The sequence below is a fragment of the Mus caroli genome, unplaced genomic scaffold, assembly GCF_978045245.1.
Source record: "Mus caroli unplaced genomic scaffold, Mus_caroli_1 scaffold_13, whole genome shotgun sequence".
NCBI classification, from domain to species: Eukaryota; Metazoa; Chordata; class Mammalia; order Rodentia; family Muridae; genus Mus; species Mus caroli.
This window is the reverse complement of record NW_028227268.1, coordinates 49,631,836-49,650,170: the sequence shown is the minus strand read 5'-3', so window position 1 is coordinate 49,650,170 and position 18,335 is coordinate 49,631,836. Positions and strand designations below refer to the sequence as shown.

General features: G+C 48.4%; 1 protein-coding gene across 2 annotated transcripts in view; it reads left to right on the top strand.

Moving 5' to 3' along the window:
• Positions 1 to 18,335, top strand: part of Trpv3 (transient receptor potential cation channel subfamily V member 3) — a 30,277-nt gene that overhangs the window by 10,499 nt on the left and 1,443 nt on the right. For both annotated transcript variants that reach the window (XM_021177524.2, XM_021177525.2), the window contains exons 6-14: positions 3,369 to 3,509; positions 5,339 to 5,619; positions 7,658 to 7,834; positions 9,152 to 9,310; positions 9,957 to 10,058; positions 11,014 to 11,087; positions 14,095 to 14,260; positions 16,579 to 16,645; positions 17,830 to 18,104. In XM_021177524.2, coding sequence (XP_021033183.1) covers positions 3,369 to 3,509; positions 5,339 to 5,619; positions 7,658 to 7,834; positions 9,152 to 9,310; positions 9,957 to 10,058; positions 11,014 to 11,087; positions 14,095 to 14,260; positions 16,579 to 16,645; positions 17,830 to 18,104 — 1,442 coding nt within the window. The remainder of the gene's footprint in view (positions 1 to 3,368; positions 3,510 to 5,338; positions 5,620 to 7,657; positions 7,835 to 9,151; positions 9,311 to 9,956; positions 10,059 to 11,013; positions 11,088 to 14,094; positions 14,261 to 16,578; positions 16,646 to 17,829; positions 18,105 to 18,335) is intronic.

Sequence of the window (18,335 nt, the reverse complement as noted above, 5' to 3'; positions counted from 1 at the left end):
TGAGCAACTGTACAGTGGTGGGCTTGACCAAAGCTTACCTGATGGGAAGGATTCAGAGCAGGGTCAGGGTCAGAGCCCCAAGATGGGCCAGGGCTTGGTGGATTTGACACTAGGAAGATGGCACGACCTGGGGATGTTATTCAATTGGGGAGAGCTTCCCTAGCATGTGCAAGACACTGTTAGATTCTCAAGAACCACAAAACAAAGAAGCGAACAAAGAAGGAAGGAGAAGCCTGGAGATGAGGCTGGAGAGCTAGGTAGGGGGCCAGCAAAGCCAGCAGTCAGCCCTGCAGTCATGAATGATAGAAGCGGTCCCATTTCAGTCTGGTTTTGTGGAGCCAGGGAATATAATTTAATGCCTTGTTTCCCTGACCAGGAAACACACTATGAACTGTTAACGGGCTATGCCCTGAGTCTCTGGAGTCAGTAAACAGCTTGTCACAGTTAGCAGGAGTGATCAGCTCATGATCAGCTGTCTTGCTGACATGCCAGGAGGTGTAAACACCTCAACTTTTCTGGGAGGGGGAGGGGCTCAGATAGGGGTCTTTAGCCCTCCTCATGGGGAAAGCAATCTTGACTTATTATTTGAACTCTACAGACTTTCACAAGGGAAAGTCATGGCACTATGGAGGAGGGGCGGGAACCTCAGGGAGGAATTGCTGTGACTGATGGCTGCACAAAGAGTGAAAGTGAGCCACATCCTGTTCTCAGCCTGTCTTAGTCAGGGTTTCTATTCCTACACAAACATCATGACCAAGAAGCAAGTTGGGGAGGAAAGGGTTTATTCGGCTTACACTTCCATGCTGCTGTTCATCACCAAAGGAAGTCAGGACTGGAACTCAGACAGGTCAGGGAGCAGGAGCTGATACAGAGGCCATGGAGGGATGTTCTTTACTGGCTTGCCTCCCCTGGCTTGCTCAGCCTATTCTCTTATAGAACCCAAGACTGCCAGCCCAGAGATGGCACCACCCACCAGGGGCCTTTCCCCCTTGATCACTAATTGAGAAAATGCCTTACAGTTGGATCTCATGGAGGCATTTCCTCAACTGAAGCTCCTTTCTCTGTGATAACTCAGCTGTGTCAAGTTGACACAAAAATAGCCAGTACAATTGACCCCTTGTCAACTTGACACACAAACACATCACTAGTAAGCCTCAACCCTTACATTCTTATTCATCCCCAAGATCTAAATAACATTAAAAGTCCCACAGTCTTTACATATTCTTAAAATTTCAATCTCTTTAAAATATCCATCTCTTTTAAAATCCAAAGTCTTTTTACAATTAAAAGTCTCTTAACTGTGGGCTCCACTAAAACAGTTTCTTCCTTCAAGAGGGAAAATATCAGGGCACAGTCACAATCAAAGCAAAAATCAATCTCCAACCGTCCAACGTCTGGGATCCAACTCACGATCTTCTGGGCTCCTCCAAGGGCTTGGGTCACTTCTCCAGCCATGCCCTTTGTAGCACACACGTCTTCCTCTGGGCTCCAGATGCCTGTACTCCACTGCTGCTGCTGCTCTTGGTGGTCATCTCGTGGTACTGGCATCTCCAAAACACTGCATGACCCCTTCAGTCCTGGGTCGTCAATTGCAACTGAGGCTGCACCTTCACCAATGGCCTTCCATGGCCTCTCACAGTGCCGAGCCTCAGCTGCTCTGTGTGACCCCTTCATGCCTTCAAAACCAGTACCACCTGGGTAACCCTTACACATTACCAAGTCCCACTGCAGAAGGAGTACAACCTTGCCTATCTCTGGAACACAGCCTCCTTGTGCTTTCAGAAAACACTTCCCAGAAGATGTCACCTCAATGATGCTGGTCTCTTCTTAATCACCGCTAATTTCTTAGCTCCAGCTAACCAGCATCAATAATTCCAGTAATGCAAAGTTTTTGCTTTAGTAGTTCTGGTATCTTGTTAATCACAGCTGATTCTTCAGCCCCAGCTAACCAGAACTACAAAATCTTCACAATAAAAACAGCAATGTCCCTGAAGAGAGTCTTTAATTTTCCCTCTGAAATTTCACAAACCAGACCTCCATCTTCTGCACTGTTCTCAACATTATCTTCCAAGCTCCTACACAACATCTGACAGAGCTCTTAACAAGGAATGTATCTTCAAGCCCAAAGTTCCAAAGTCCTTCCACAGTCCTCCCTAAAACATGGTCAGGTTGTCACAGGAATACCCCACTCTGCTGGTACCAATTTGTCTTAGTCAGGGTTTCTATTCCTGCACAAACATCATGACCAAGAAGTAAGTTGGGGAGGAAAGGGTTTATTCGGCTTACACTTCCATGCTGCTGTTCATCACCAAAGGAAGTCAGGACTGGAACTCAAACAGGTCAGGGAGCAGGAGCTGATGCAGAGGCCATGGAGGGATGTTCTTTACTGGCTTGCCTCCCCTGGCTTGCTCAGCCTACTCTCTTATAGAACCCAAGACTATCAGTCCAGGGATGGTCCCACCCACAAGGGGCCTTTCCCCCTTGATCACTAATTGAGAAAATGCCTTACAGTTGGATCTCATGGAGGCATTTCCTCAACTGAAGCTCCTTTCTCTGTGATAACTCCAGCTGTGTCAAGTTGACACAAAAATAGCCAGTACACAGCCTGTCACTTGAGAGAGGACACCAGTCCTGCGGAGGTTCAGACCAGTGTCTGAGGCTTACTTGTCCCACCTCTCCCCACCCCCTCCTCTGACCTTCTGTGCTTTTCTTTCTTTTTGTTTATAGTTCAGGATCCTATGGTCTCGCCACTGCTGGCACAAGATCCCTTCAATTTTGGGGTGGCGGTACTGGGAAGTGCTTGGACCATGGAGCTATATCCCCACCTCTTCTTAAAAACATTTGAGCTACAGTCTCACTAAGTTGCTCAGGTTGGCCTTGAACTCACTTCACAGCCCAGATAGTCTTGATCTTCCTGCCCCTGTCTGCTGAATAACTGGGCCAATAGACCTGCCTAGTGAAATCCTTTTGAGGGCAAGTTTGGAGTTTGTTGCTCATGGTCGATTTCCCCCATGGAGAGGTTGAACACGTTTTTGATAGAGTTAATGTACTTACCTTATTTGTCCCTATAGTAAGGCTTTTCTGTCCTGGCCACACATCCTCCTTTTCAGCCTTCCCTAGCCTCTTTACCAAGCCCTTGCTGTTGCTTTTGCAGAAGGTCATGGGCACCCCTGCTCTGGTTTTCTTTGTTGTGGGGTGCAGCTCATTCCTGCTTTCCCAGAATTCAACTGGTGTCAACAGGGTATCCCCATACATGGTATCTACACCCTTAGTATTTTCAGTCAGCTACTGCCACCTGGAGTCAAGGGACTCCAAGATCAGCTTTAGGTTGTTCCAGGTCCTTGAGCACCCATGCGGGCTATTTGCAGGGCAGACAGCGCTGAACATCGCCATCGAGCGGCGCCAGGGAGACATCACAGCAGTGCTTATAGCAGCGGGTGCTGACGTCAATGCTCACGCCAAGGGGGTCTTCTTCAACCCCAAATACCAGCATGAAGGCTTCTATTTTGGTAGGTGATGCCGCAAGAGCGGAAGATGGGGGAGAGAGGAGGAGGGGCTTTCTGTCCTGTGCTCTGCTGCGACCAGCCCTACCACACAGGGGTGCTGCAACACAGAGTCCGTGCATGTGCATTACAACTGGGTTGGTGCTAAGTCTGCGGAGGTGGAAGAGCCTGTCTTGACAGTACTACCTGGTGGCAGTAGGGCTCACACCTGCAGAGAGAATAAAGATGTGTGTGTGTGTGTGTGTGTGTGTGTGTGTGTGTGTGTGTACGTACAGCCCCATTATACAGGTGAAGAGATTGGGCTGAGAAGGAAAGTGACCTGTTCCTGAGTAGTAAGACAGAGATGGGTGACATCTGGACAGACTGGCAGAGTGAAGGGAGAGAATCCCTGACAGCTCAGAAATCCAAAAGCAGTTTTGTTGTGTGTGTTAGAAAGATGTCCTTACAGGGGGAACTTTTGTGTAAGCTTGAGGTTCCAGAACCCTCAGAACTTTGTGGTCAAACAAAAGGACATACTCTGTAATGTCCTTCCTTCAAACCTGGTTTATTTACTGTTTCATCTCTCTCTCTCTCTGCATGTACGTGTGTATGTGTTCATGTACATGTATGTGTGTATGTTTTGGTGGGAGGTTAGAATTTACACAAACGTCTTTCCCCCTCTTCTGACAATGTTTACATTGCCTTTACAAATTCTTTGGGTTAAAAAAAATATGTACTTTAGGTATAGTGAAATCCATCCATTTTAATGTATAGTTTTGTTACTTTTATGCCACCACCATCACAGTCAGGATGGGTGGTAGGAAGCCCCACTGGGCCTGACTGTCACTGCTCTGTGTCTCTCTGTCTCTCTTGTGTATGTACGGTTTATATGTGAGGTGTATGTGAATGTGAGCACAGAGGACAGAGGGGACATCTGGTGTTCCCTGTATTACTTTTCATCCTTTTCCCTTGAGTCAAAATGTGGTGGAACTAGGTGGGGTGGCCAGTAAGCCTCAGAGACTTTGTCTCTGGACCTGTGACAACCATGCCCAGCTCTCTACATGGGTGCTGGGGATTTGAACTCAGCTCCTCATGCTTGTACAGCAAGCAGTCTTACCCACTGAGCCATCTTCCCCACCTTTGGGTTTTTAGTCAGCAGGGCCAGATGAGTCTGGGCATCTTTGAGGACAGCTTCTTGCTCGGTCAGTCTTGTGTCCTCATTGCCCAGCCTAGGACCTAATTACAGCCAGTGTTGGGAAACATTTGCTGGGTGGAATAAAGAGAGGGCACAGGTGGGAGTAAAAAGAGGAAGAAGAACCCAGAGTTTTGTCTGGGTGGGTGGAAGGGTTTCTAAATCTAAATAGGGCATCAAGAGTGAGTCACCAAGAAGGTGGAATCTGAGTGAAGACTGGGAATGGTCAGTGCAGAGCAGCTGCAGGAAGCATAGCAGTGTATGCAAAGGCCCTGAGCTTAGAGAATGTCTCTTGTTGGAGTAAGGAGGCCATTGTGACAAAAGAGGTGTGAGCATGGGTGAGAGGATGAGAGGAGCTCAAAACAGAGAGGGCTTTGTGCAGGGTGCTGGAATTAGAGTTCTCATTCTGGGTAAGTGGGGGACCTAGAGGAGATGTTCTGCTCCTCCGCTGAGCAGAGCGTTGGAAAGTCAATGGGAAGCAGGGAGCACAGGTGGCTATCGTATAAACCCACTTCAGTCTTCACTGAGCAAAGGGGAGGTGGTCAGGGAGCCTCAGGGGTCAGTGCTGCTGTGATGGCCAGCATCTGGGCCTCTGGGACTGCGGCCTGGAGGATATTGCTTTTGGCCTATGAGAGGACTGAGCTCAGTCACTCCCCTCCCCCAGGCGAGACACCCCTGGCTTTGGCAGCGTGTACCAACCAGCCTGAGATTGTGCAGCTGCTGATGGAGAATGAGCAGACAAACATCGCTTCCCAGGACTCCCGGGGAAACAACATCCTGCACGCGCTGGTGACGGTGGCTGAGGACTTCAAGACCCAGAATGACTTTGTTAAGCGCATGTATGACATGATCCTGCTGAGGAGTGGCAACTGGGAGCTGGAGACCATGCGCAACAACGATGGGCTCACGCCACTGCAGCTGGCTGCCAAGATGGGCAAGGCTGAGGTGGGGCCCTGCAGCAGGTGTGGGGACTGGGGAAGCATGGTGCACGTCTGAGGAGATCACGGGGTGTGTGTGTGTGTGTGTGTGTGTGTGTGTGTGGAGGCTCCAGCCTCAACTCTGGGAAGGCTGCAGCTTAGGTCTGGAAGTGCAGTGGTGGCTCAGTGAAATCCAGCACATGGGCCACCCCAAGACATCAATCCTGCACCCCTGAGTTCATGTTCTCTTCCTGAGACTTCCTAGGTGGGGCCAGACTGGGAAATCCCTGAGGCCAAGGTGATGCAATATCTCAGGTGCTTTGTGGTTGAGCATTCCTGAGTGGTGACTCTCAACCACAGGATGTGTGTCTGTCCTTCAGGCTTGCTTCTTCTTTTGGTGGTGGTGGTGGGGGGGGGCAGTGGTTCCAGAATGGCTGCTCTGGGTCCACAGCCAATGGGCTTCTTCTCCCTGGCAAATAGGAGGATCTTAGTCTGTTGGTCAGGCTTCTTCTCCAGCACAGTGTGGCTATATGGGCCCCTTTGCCTGTGTGATGTGGTCAAAGAACTCCAGGCTGATCTGAGCACCTTGGGAAGACCTAGGCTGGGACAGGCTGATGTGTTTCTCTGTGGCTGGAGCTGTGGTCTGGCTGATATCAGATTTCTTATCAGGAAATGGATCTTGGGAGGGGAGTGTGGCTTCTGGGAGACTGTGGAAGGACACTGGATAGTTGGCATCTATTGAGCAATTCCAGCTGTGTATCCTTGTACCTCTCCTAGTCAGCTGCCCTGAGGTCAGGCCAGGCCTGGAGCCCACAAGGGACCTTTTTATTCCCTTGTAGAGGGTGGGGGTGGGGAGGGATGAAGAACAGCTTTAACAAAGGGAGAATTGTGTGTCTGACCCCCCTCTCCTGCCACCCAGGGTCATAGCTTGTAGGAGTTCTGAGGAGAGTCAGAGGGTATTTGTGGGTCTAGTTTCTTCCATGAGTCTTTTCCTGCATGCCACTCTCTCATTTGTGCTCCTTGCCATCCCAGCCCAGGCAAGATTCACTTTACAGGAGGCATGGCCCTGGGACCCCTTATGCCTTAGGGAAAAGTAATCTTGTCAAGGTTTCTCTAAGGAAGGTACCCACCCAGGGAGGTTCCCGAGTCCTCTCCTTTATTCAGTGTCTTGTAGAAAATTTTCCTGGATGTCACCCAAGGTAGCTGCCATGCTGGGAGTAGAGAACTCAGCCATGCCCAAGTGACAGGTCTGCCCTTGGGGCTCTTACTCACTGGGATGCAGGAGCTGTCTGCCTGGGCTGTGGTGGGAGATACAGTGGGGTTGTGTGAGAGTCACACACTGATGCTGTCCTCCCAACAGATCTCTCCTGTTGGGTTTTGGGTTCATGCTCCTGGATGCTGTACTCCAAGCCTCGGGTGATTGATGAGTTAGCTTTCAGGAAGTGGAAAGATGGAGGGCAGTGGCTCTCCTGTACAGGGGACTCTTACAGAGAGCTTCATGAAACACTTCCCACGCTTCTTCCGGCATCTGGAGATTTAGTAGTTGGTTGTTTATGTTTTGAAATCCCCCAGGGACCCTAACATACAGCAGAGTTTGAGGTCCACTGACTTACAAGAGTGGGCTTCATGGTCCTCTTTGCAAAGGCTGGTACCTGATGTCACAGCTTGTTCAGCCAGAGTGACCAGCCTGGCTGTAAAGTCTAGACTGAGGGTGGAATGGAGGAGCGGAGAAACAGAGAGCTTCAAGTCCAAGCCTCATGACAATCACTTTTAAAAATGGTCAATTCTTGGATCCATTACTGAACTGGATCTCAGCTGGTTTTGGGGCCCACTAGCTGATGGTTTGGCTCTCTGCAGCATGCTAAAGGGCTCTCATATCTGTGAGAAGGCAAGAACTGTGAACTTCACCCCCATTTTTACAGATATAGCTGGAACCCAGGGTCACGGCTGCAGGCAGAGGTGGCACTCATAACCCTTTGGGGTGGGAACATATTCTAGGTTGACCTGCCTCTGGTGGGTCCAGGCCTGTTGTCTCCAAGCCCGGTTACCTCTCTTCTTGTTCCCAGATCCTGAAGTACATCCTCAGCCGCGAGATCAAGGAGAAGCCTCTCCGGAGCCTGTCCAGGAAGTTCACAGACTGGGCGTATGGGCCTGTGTCATCCTCACTCTATGACCTCACTAATGTAGACACCACGACGGATAACTCTGTGCTGGAAATCATCGTCTACAACACCAACATTGATGTGGGTCTCCCAGGCAGGCTGGCAGGAACTGAGTGAGGGCTAGACCTCAGGCCAGAGCTTGAGGACCGTGGAAACAGCCGTGCTAGTCCCCTAAGTCCCGTATTGGTGATTTGTCTTAGTGATGGTGTCTGGCATAGAGGGCAGGGTCCAGATACAGGCTAGCTCTTTTGTTTCTGGCTAACAGTGAATGATAGAGCTAAGGGTAAGGGGCTGTCTTCAGAATCCCAAGGAATTTGGAGGCATTGAAGAGGTGTGTGGTATTGATCTTGCACACCCTAACTCATCATGGCCTGCCTTAGAGTCCTTTGTTCTTCTAAACTTGAGTACACCTGAGGTCAGACAGTGCTCACTCTCTTGAGCAATCAGGACCATTCCAGGAGGAGGTGGAAGAGGGGAAAGCCAATGAAGCCGAAGGTGAAGACCGAGGATCAGTTCAGACAGTTTTCAGCTCTTTCGGGGAGTGAGGCAGTGAGTGGGCCAGGTCTCCATCCTACTCCCCAGAGGCTCCCTGGACCCTCACAGTAAACTGTTTAGCGGGGTGGGTAAAGGTTGTGATAAAGAGGAGAGCCAAGAAAGGCTCAGGAGATGTCCTAAAGTTGCAGGGATACTGGAACCCCTTTCTAGTCCTAGTCCCAATTCCTTGCTATGCATCAGTACTCTTTCTGCTGGGTAAACCCCAGGCCCCTGTTTCTTTGACTGCCCCAAAAAGGAGACCTGGGAGCTGGGAGTTACCCTTCCAGCATTTCCATCAAACCAGTCCATTGCTCCTGATAACTGGAGCCTTCTGCCCCCGGCCCCACTGCCTCTGGGTTCCTGATGGGCCTTTTGAAAATGGTCCTTCTCAGACTGAAGGAGCTGAGGGGGTTTGCAGCCCCATGGAGGGAGCAACAGTGTCAACAGGCCAGACCCCCTGGAGCTCCCAGGGACTGGACCACCAACCAAAGAATACACATGGAGTGACCCATGGTGCTGGCTACATATGTGGCAGAGGATGGCCTTGTTGGACATCAGTGGGAGGAGAGGCACTTGGACCTGAGGGTGTTCAATGCCCCAGTGTAGGGGAATGCCAGAGTGGGAAGACAGGAGTAGGTGGGTAGGGAAGCAACCTTACAGAGGCAGGGGGATGGAGGTTTGGGGATGGGGGATGGGGTAGGGAGTTTCAGAAGAGGAGACCTGGAAAGGGAAAAACATTTGAAATGTAAATAAAAAAGTATCCAATCAAAACAAAATAACAATGAAAAGAGTCTACAGCTTTGAAAAAAAAAAAAAGGTCCTTCCCTGCCTGCCTAATCCCATGGGGTGCTCCTCTCTCCCTAGAACCGACATGAGATGCTGACCCTGGAGCCTCTGCATACGCTGCTGCACACGAAATGGAAGAAATTTGCCAAGTACATGTTCTTCTTGTCCTTCTGCTTCTATTTCTTCTACAACATCACCCTGACTCTTGTCTCTTACTACCGTCCTCGGGAAGATGAGGTATGGGGGTCCCGGGGATGGGGTGGTGAGGGGAAGGCCTGAGGTGAAAGATCTTGGAACTGCCCCATGTAGAGAAGGGGAAACTGAGGCCCAGATATAAAGGATTTTCATCCAATTATTATCCAAAGTTCCTGGCGAATAGAATGGTTAGCCAAACTGTAGGTACACAGATGAGCAGGTTTTATTAGGAGAGAGTTGGGGATTAAGGAACCCCAGACCCTTCCCAGGCTTTCTACATGGGCCTAGACTACACTGTTGTGAGGCCTACAGAAAGTGGGTGGAGGAGAGGTTACTTAGCTAAGCTTCCCTACTTCTTTGGGCCTCAGTTTCCTACCTGTTAGTGGGGGTGCAGAGTCTAGGCTTCACTGAACTGTGAGGAGGCCCCTTTGAGTGTCTGGTAGTGGATGTGGTTGAAAAGGACCATGAAGTTAGGCTGTGGGGTTGTTAGCACATAGTGCATTGTCCTTACTGTAAAGTTCTGGGTTCCCACTGAGGGTGGGGTAGGCTGGGCTAGAAGATGAGGTTCCACAGTGGCCCCTGGTCCATCTTGAGGGTCCAGCATGCATATACAGCTTGGGTCCTCCAGCACCGGTGCTCCCTCCCCTCTCTACTCCTCACCCTCATCCCTTCTTCCCTTCCTTCCCAGGATCTCCCACACCCCTTGGCCCTGACACACAAAATGAGTTGGCTTCAGCTCCTAGGGAGGATGTTTGTCCTCATCTGGGCCATGTGCATCTCTGTGAAAGAAGTGAGTACGTCTCTGTGTCCTTCTAGAAAACCCCTTGAAGCCAGCAGGGTGGGAGCACTCCTGCCTGCAGAGCCTCTACTGTAGGGGCTTCAGGAAAATGTTTTCTTTTTAGGCCTTAGGTTCCTAAGTTACTGTACAGAGAACAATGAGTAAGTCAGGCCTGTTGTATCTGCTCCACCCCCTCCTCCACTCATCTGTCAAGTTGTCCACCATGTATCTATCCTTCATGCCACTCTGGGCCTACCATTCTTCCTTCCCCATTCTACCATCTTGTCACCTGCCTCTTACCATCTACCCAATCACTCATTCATCCATTCTAAACCCTACATAACCTAGGCACCATACTTCTGTTTTTTATTCAGCCTTTTCCCCATCCATCTATCCATTCACCCTTTCACCCATTCATGTATCTACCCACTTAACCCATTTAACCACCCAGTGAATCAGCCTGTAGATTTTGAGCCTTCTGTATACAAAAGGTGTGTGTGTGTGACAGGGATGGAGGGGGGAGTTCTTCAGATCAGTTTGATAAGGGAGCTAACAGTCACAAACATCTAGACTGTAAGGTGGATTAGAATGGTGTTTAGAAGAAGGTAGACGACTTATCTGGGCGTGGGAGGAGGGGCAGAAGCCTCATCAGTAGGGAGGCCATGATAAGCAGCAGACACAAAAGCTCAGAGGCTGGAAAATTAGGCCATGGTTCATGGGCAGCTACAGTGACTGTGGCTTTGCAGTTTCTGGGCTGAGGATGGGAGTGAGAAGCCTGTGGGAGCTCTACCCTCACTGAGGCGGCAGTGATGCCCTCTGGGCACAGGTCAGCTTCCACGCCCCACCCTTGGACTCTGAGCTGTCACACACAGCCCTGCCTGAATGAATCCCCACTGAAGCAGTACTTCCCAGACCCCTGGGTGGAAGGCAGAAAGAGGGTCTAGCTTCTCTTTTCCGTTGATCCCAGGGCATCGCCATTTTCCTGCTGAGACCCTCCGATCTTCAGTCCATCCTGTCAGACGCCTGGTTTCACTTTGTCTTGTAAGTAGGCCTGTCCCTTTGGTCATAGTTGACAGAGAAGGCTGAAGGTTCTATGGAGTAGCACCCAACCGTGCCATCATGTCAGAGCATCCTGCTATCACTATGGTCCAGAGGTCCCCTCTGTCTCCTCTACCTAGAAGTGCATTTGAATGCCTGTAAAGGGGATCCGAAACACTTAGGACAGAGGCTGTCCTGATGGCAGGGGAAGGCTGACTCCATCTCTCAGAGCCCCAAATGGCAGGCACCCCAGAGAAGCAGAGGCTTGGCCATCTTGTTGGTGTTTGTAGACAGCAGTGTCTCAGGGAAGACCCTTCTAGCACCCGTGACACCCCAGGGTTGTCATCTGAGACCTCAGTTGGTCAGGACTAGAAGACACCTGAGAAATCAGTCTCATCTATAGAGAGTCACACACCATGATGAGTGCTCAGTGATATCAGAGCCCCAGCTGCTGCTGTGCTGGTGGCCTTGTTTCCTAGTGAGAAAGCCTAGCTTAGCAGCCTCTCTGCATGAAGTCATGTGCAGCTGACACCAACAGCTCCTGGGAACCCTGGCTTAATGGGCAGAGGCAGACTCAGTTGACTCTGTGGTAACGTCGGAGGCCATGACTAAGGATGAAGAATGAGGGTTTTGCAATGGTGGCATACCATTAATAGTCTTTTTTTGAATATATAGGAGGCTGCTCTCTCTCTCTCTCTCTCTCTCTCTCTCTCTCTCTCTCTCTCTCTCTCATATACCTGCACATGTATAGGAGTGCATGTATTATGAATGTAGGCCTGAGTTTGAAGTTGAGCATCTTCTTCAATCTTCTTCAATCATTTCCCACCTCATTTTTTGTAACCCTTTACTTTTAAAGACACGGTCTTTCACTGAATCTGGAGTTCCCTGATTGGCTACATTGGCGAGTCAATAAGCCAACAAACCTCAGGGACCCTCCCACTCCTGTCTCCTCATGGCTGGGATGGTGGGCATTCACTGCCACACCTCATTTTTTTATGTGGGTGCTAGGGATTTGAACTCGGGTCCTCATACTTGTGTAGGAAGCATTATGGCAGCTGGGCCATCTCCAGCTCCCACCTAGGAGTTTTATAAAGTGTGTACCTGCTCTCAAGTGGTGTGAACTGAGTTCTTCAGCTCCCAGGGACAGGTAAGCAGGTGGACAGGCCAGATGGACTCTGCCCCAGGATGCAGGCCACATGTGTGCCTGTCATTGTTGAGAAAGGGTGCTAGTTCCCGAGGAGATATGTTCACACAGCTCTGCTCTTAGGGTGATGTCTGCTCTTGTGCTTCCACTTTGTTAGGGTAGAGGAAGGTAGAGTAGTCCTTTCCCACCTGAGTCCCCAGTTGGCTCCCCATCAGGCCTCTGTTCTTCACCGGAGGGAAAGAGCAAGTTTCACTGTCTGACATTAGAAACACAAGAGTATTTTTGACTAGAAGTCTGCAAAACTGGAAGTGTGAGCCCTGTTTAGGAGGATGCTTTCATCATGCATGTTTGTTACATGCTATTATTTATTATTTGGAAAAAATTTTATACATGTGTATAGAACATTTTTATCAAACCCAACTTTTACTCTCACCCTTCTAACACTTTGCAAACTCCTCTACTGCTTCTTCCCATTTTTGTGTACTAGATTTATTTATTTTTTTGGAGACAGGCTCTCACTATGTAGCTGGCTCAGAGCTCGCTATGTAGACAATCCGCCAGGGGCTACATCGCCAAAGAAAACACTTTCCTTTCCCCAGGAGCCATCAGTTGCCAATAGCTCCCCAGCTGTGGGTGGGGCTTCGTGGGCCCCTCTCCTACTCCCTAGAATTTTGATCGTTTGCAGGACCTATATAGGACAGCCTTGCCACACTCAGAAAACACTGCTCTACAGCGGGCCTCCCCAGCCTCTGGATCTTGCAATTGTCCTGTCATTTCTTCCACAATGACATGCCACACAAAAACTACCATCTTTAAAATAATTTTAAAGGTGTATGTGTGTGTGTGTGTATGTGTATGCATGTGCGTGCATGTGCACATGTGTGCGTGTGTAGAGGGGTGGGAGACACATGTCATAGCGTGTATATGAAAGTCAGAGGACACCATGTAAGAGCTGGTTCTCCTTTTCTACTGTGTGAATTTCAGGAACCAAACTTGGGCTGCCAGCTTGGCAGGAAACACCTTTACCACTTGAGTCATCTCAGTGCCCCTGAAACCACCATCTTAACCACTTTCAAGCATAGCTCAAAGCTGTGCACCACACAGCTGTGCACCCAGCCTCCAGGGTACTTTTCTTCTTGTAAAACTGAATCCCTTTACTGAGTAAATCATAACCCCCAACTGCCTTCTCCTCTGGTAACCTCCTTTCCATTTTTTGTTCTTCGAGTTTGACCACTCTGGGTACTTTTTATAAGCAGAAGGTTGTTAACTGTCATTTGATTAGTATATATCCCCCACCCCCCCCTTTTTTTTTTGGTTTTTTGAGACAGGGTTTCTCTGTGTAGCCCTGGCTGTCCTGGAACTCACTTTGTAGACCAGGCTGGCCTCAAACTCAGAAATCTGCCTGCCTCTGCCTCCCAAGTGCTGGGATTAAAGGCGTGCACCACCACTGCTCAGCTCTATATCACACCTTAAAATGGTAAGACAGTAGACTTTGGGAGACTTTAAAATTACAATTAGTTTTTGAGTATGAATGTTGGAAACTTTTGTAATTTTTTGAAAACATGCTTTTTACTAAATCACTGATCTACCCTAGTGTTTCCCACATCTGTGTGGGAACTGTAACCATATAGGTGATTTCCAAGCCATCTGGCCTTATGGGCTATATGGCAGAGTCTGGTGGCAGCCCACACTGGCTCTGCCTTGCATCTAGTGATGTAGTCCACACCCAGCTGAATAATGCCAGGAAGCCTTGCATATCTTGTCAGCATCAGCTACCATGGTGACCTTTTCGGGGGATAAGGTTTGGGGGTTGAATGTTTCTGCTGCTGCTAAGTAAGGTCCTTGTCTCCTGTGTCTCCTGAACAGTTTTGTCCAAGCTGTACTTGTTATACTGTCTGTATTCTTGTACTTGTTTGCCTACAAAGAATACCTCGCCTGCCTCGTGCTGGCCATGGCCCTGGGCTGGGCGAACATGCTCTACTACACAAGAGGCTTCCAGTCTATGGGCATGTACAGCGTCATGATCCAGAAGGTATGCCGGGAACTGTGCAGGCAGAGCACCCTTTGAGGGTGGGCTGTCCACTCTTCGGATGTGGAAACTAAGATCTGGAGCAGTAATCAGTAGCCCAGCACTCTCCAAAATGCCACAGTCATCATTTGATTTTGGTCAGACTTTAAAACAACTGGGCTGGTTGGGCATTGGTAAGAGACACACTTTGTGAGGGAAATATTCTGACCCTTGAGCAGTGGTGTTCTGGAGGATATCTAACAACTGCTCTTTGGATGTGTGTGTCCATGCCTGTACATATAACAGGCAAGTGTATATACACATTGCATGCATACATACATGCATGCATACATACATACATACATACATACATGCATACATACATACATACATACATACGTACATACATACATACATACATTTGTCATACATTTTTACACTACGAAGGATGAGATGAGTGGTACTTTGTTGCTTTCTGAAATGGGGTTGTATCTGCCACCAGCCTGTGGGTGCAGTTGACCAATGAGAGCTGCTCCTTTCTGGCTGGTTGACGGTTTACTTTGTAAGCAGCAACGTGAGATAGTCTGGGTGTTGTCAGTTAAGCTGAGAGCAACTGCTTTACTAAACTGGGTAACTGGTATCAAGCACAGGAGGATCATTAACATACCTGTGCTATTCACGAAAGAGCCTATACCTTAAAAATACAATATTTTAATTAAATTTTTGAAAATTTCACACATGCATACCAAGTATTTTGATCATATTTACCTGGCTTCTTAGCCTATCTTCTCCTGGATCCACTCCTTCCTCACCCAACCCTGTTAACATCATGTTCTCCTTTCTTAAACATACACACACACACACACACACACACACACACACACACGTATATAATATGTATATATAAAACCATACACACATGTGCGTGCTTAATGATTCCAATTTGTGTTGTTCATGTGTGTGGTGTCATCCACTGTAATGTGGTCAACTTACCAAGGTCCAACTCTTAAAGAAAAACTTTAAGAGGGGGCTTCCTCCCCGAGAAGCCATCAATTATCATGGTTGGCTTGATCCCATGCAGGCCTTCTACAGGCAACAGTTGCAGTTCTTTGGTACAGTGGCCTGGCATGTCTAGAAGATGATGTTTTCATCTAATCTTCCCCGACCTTTGGTTCTTACAATCTTTTTGCCCTTAATCCCACAGTGGTCACTGAGTCTTGTGAGGGAAGGGATATAATGTAGTCCTCCCTTCCATTTATGGCCGAACCTCCACAGATACTTTTTCTCTGCACTCTGACCAGTTGTGAGTTTCAGACAGTCCACGTTTTAAAGTTTAATCTGTCTTAACATTTTCTGGGTCACTGTCTTGAATCTAGATGTAGACATCAATAAAACAAGGAGCATTTTGTTGGTAGGATTTACATGTTCGTAGCATTGCTGGTTTTCATGGCATAAACGTTCCTGGATTTGCAGCTGCTGACATTATGCCACTTAACACATCTGGGAAGAGATGTGCAGTTGCACTTTATTGTATAGTCCTTCCAGTATCTGGTTATAATAGATATAGCCAGATAACACTCAATGTTGAATATTTATTATCTTAAAAATGTAGCTTAATTACAAATGGATGTGACTAAAATTTTCATCTTGAGACAGTTTCTTAAAATCGAGCCCAGGCTGGTTTAGCAGCTCATGCTCCTCATGCCTTAGCCTTCTTGGGCTATAAGCCTGTTCCATTATGCTTGACTTAATGATTGGATATTTTTGTGATAAAATTATTTAAAAAAATTTTTATTGAACTACAATTGAAAATCTGTATACATCTAAAATGTAGGACTGGGTATAGCTATATACTGTGAATTGATCACCAACTTCAATGTAGCTAATACAGTTACCATGTGTGTTAGAAAATTGTAGACCCATGCTTTGGGGACACTTTAACTGCACAATCTGATATTTTTTATGAGAGCCCCAGAACCTATTTATCTTATAACTGAATGTTTGATTTAGTTTTTCATAGTGGATATGGTCACGACATTCATGCAAATTCAACTGTCAGTTCTGAGAAGTTGGTATGTGCTGGCTCTGCCCAGATGTGAGACTCCATAGAGAAAGGCACAGGGTGAATCAGAGACTGTGTGCTGGGAGGTGAGGTGGAAGGAAGAGAGGTCTTGGGGACAAAGCAGGAAAGATGGCTTCCTTGTAGAGTCAGGGCCCTCAGAGGAGCCTGGGACCATTAGAAGGGATGAAGAGGGGAGAGAGAATGGCAGGAAGCAGAGAGACGGGTGCACAGCAACCATGTGCGCACACCTCACACTTGAATCATGTCCATTTCTTTACAGGTCATTTTGCATGATGTCCTCAAGTTCTTGTTTGTTTACATCCTGTTCTTACTTGGATTTGGAGTAGGTAATTGCTTCACAACTAACAGTAATTCCCATGCTTGTTAAGGACCTTATTTGGATATCAGAATGACAAAGCACACAGTGGCTTCATCAGGGCAACACAGTACCTGCAACATTAGTGTCTGCAAAGAACCTTTTACCTTTTCTCAGCAACTTGACCAAGCTAGAGTCATCAGCTATGATCTCATGGATTATAGACCCATGGCTGTCACTCTCATCCATTCAACCCGTGGTTTCCCCAGACTTTCATATCCATCACAATCTCTGATAGCTATGCTCAGTAGATGTTCTTACCCCTCTTGTGGATGGCAAATGAGAGCTCAGAGACACTTGATGGGTAGTCTTCAAAAACTAGGAGCAATCTAGTGCACTGAGGTGTATTTCTCTGGCCCTTCACATCTTGTGACTCTTGACAGTTTGCTTCAGGTATCTCTGTGGGAACTTATTGTTTACTAGGGACCAAATATGTGGAGGCCCTTTTTAAATCCAGAGGGAATGACATAACCCAATTTTATTTCTAACCACTGTATAGGGAGATGGCATGTTTAGCATGCTTTTCTCCAGGGCAATTTTGTGGAGCCCCTCCCCCCCCTACTTTTTCAGTGACTGTTGACACAGTTGCTCTCATCTGTCTGATGCCTTTTCAGGGACAAACCTTGCTTATTCATTTGACTCTCTACCTGTGGACTTATTTCTCCATGCATTCACTCACACATGAGCCTGCCCACTCACTCACCCAGCAAAGAAACATCGCTGAGGTGTGTTGGATAGAAGAGAAAAACAAGCCCAGATCTTGTTCATAGGGAACTCAAGGGATGCAGGATCTTAGAGTGCTGGGGGAGACCACTCAGGCTACAGGCAGTCAGAACCTCAGTCTACAGGGAGCCAGGGTCACACACAGGTTAAGTGGCAACCTCAGAAGGCTGTGGATGAGTGAAGGCTAAGCAGATAGAGGAGGGGAGAAGAGGCTAGTGTCAGTGGGCAGGAAGGGCTTTCTGCAGGCCAGGCAGAAAAATCAGCCTCATGAGGCTTCTGGGGAACCTGACACTGGAGAGGAAGAAGAGCAGAGATGGGAACTGAGAGGCCGGAGGAAGGGATGGAGGGAGGTAGCAGTGTGTACACATGCAAACACGAGAGTTCTCTGAGTGGCCAGACAGCATTGCCTGAGAGCACCCATTGTCCCCACAGCGCTGGCCTCACTGATTGAGAAGTGCTCCAAGGACAAAAAGGACTGCAGTTCCTATGGCAGCTTCAGCGATGCGGTGCTGGAGCTCTTCAAGCTCACCATAGGCCTGGGTGACCTGAACATCCAGCAGAACTCCACCTACCCCATCCTCTTTCTCTTCCTCCTCATCACCTATGTCATCCTCACCTTCGTCCTCCTCCTCAACATGCTCATTGCCCTGATGGGGGAGACGGTGGAGAACGTCTCCAAAGAAAGTGAGCGGATCTGGCGCTTGCAGGTGAGCTGGGCAGAGGCCTTGCTAGGGACTTTGTTCAGCATGTCATCGTGAGGTTTTGCACAGCACCAGTGGGGCTCCAGTGCATCCTGAGAATCTGCTTAAGCCTTAATGTAGGTTCTTTGAGAACAGGGTCGAGAAGAGCAACACAGAGGGGAGACGCAGGCTTCTGGGGATGCTCTATTCATTGTCACCCGTGATGTGTGGGCATTGAGAAAGGACTTCAGGTTGAAG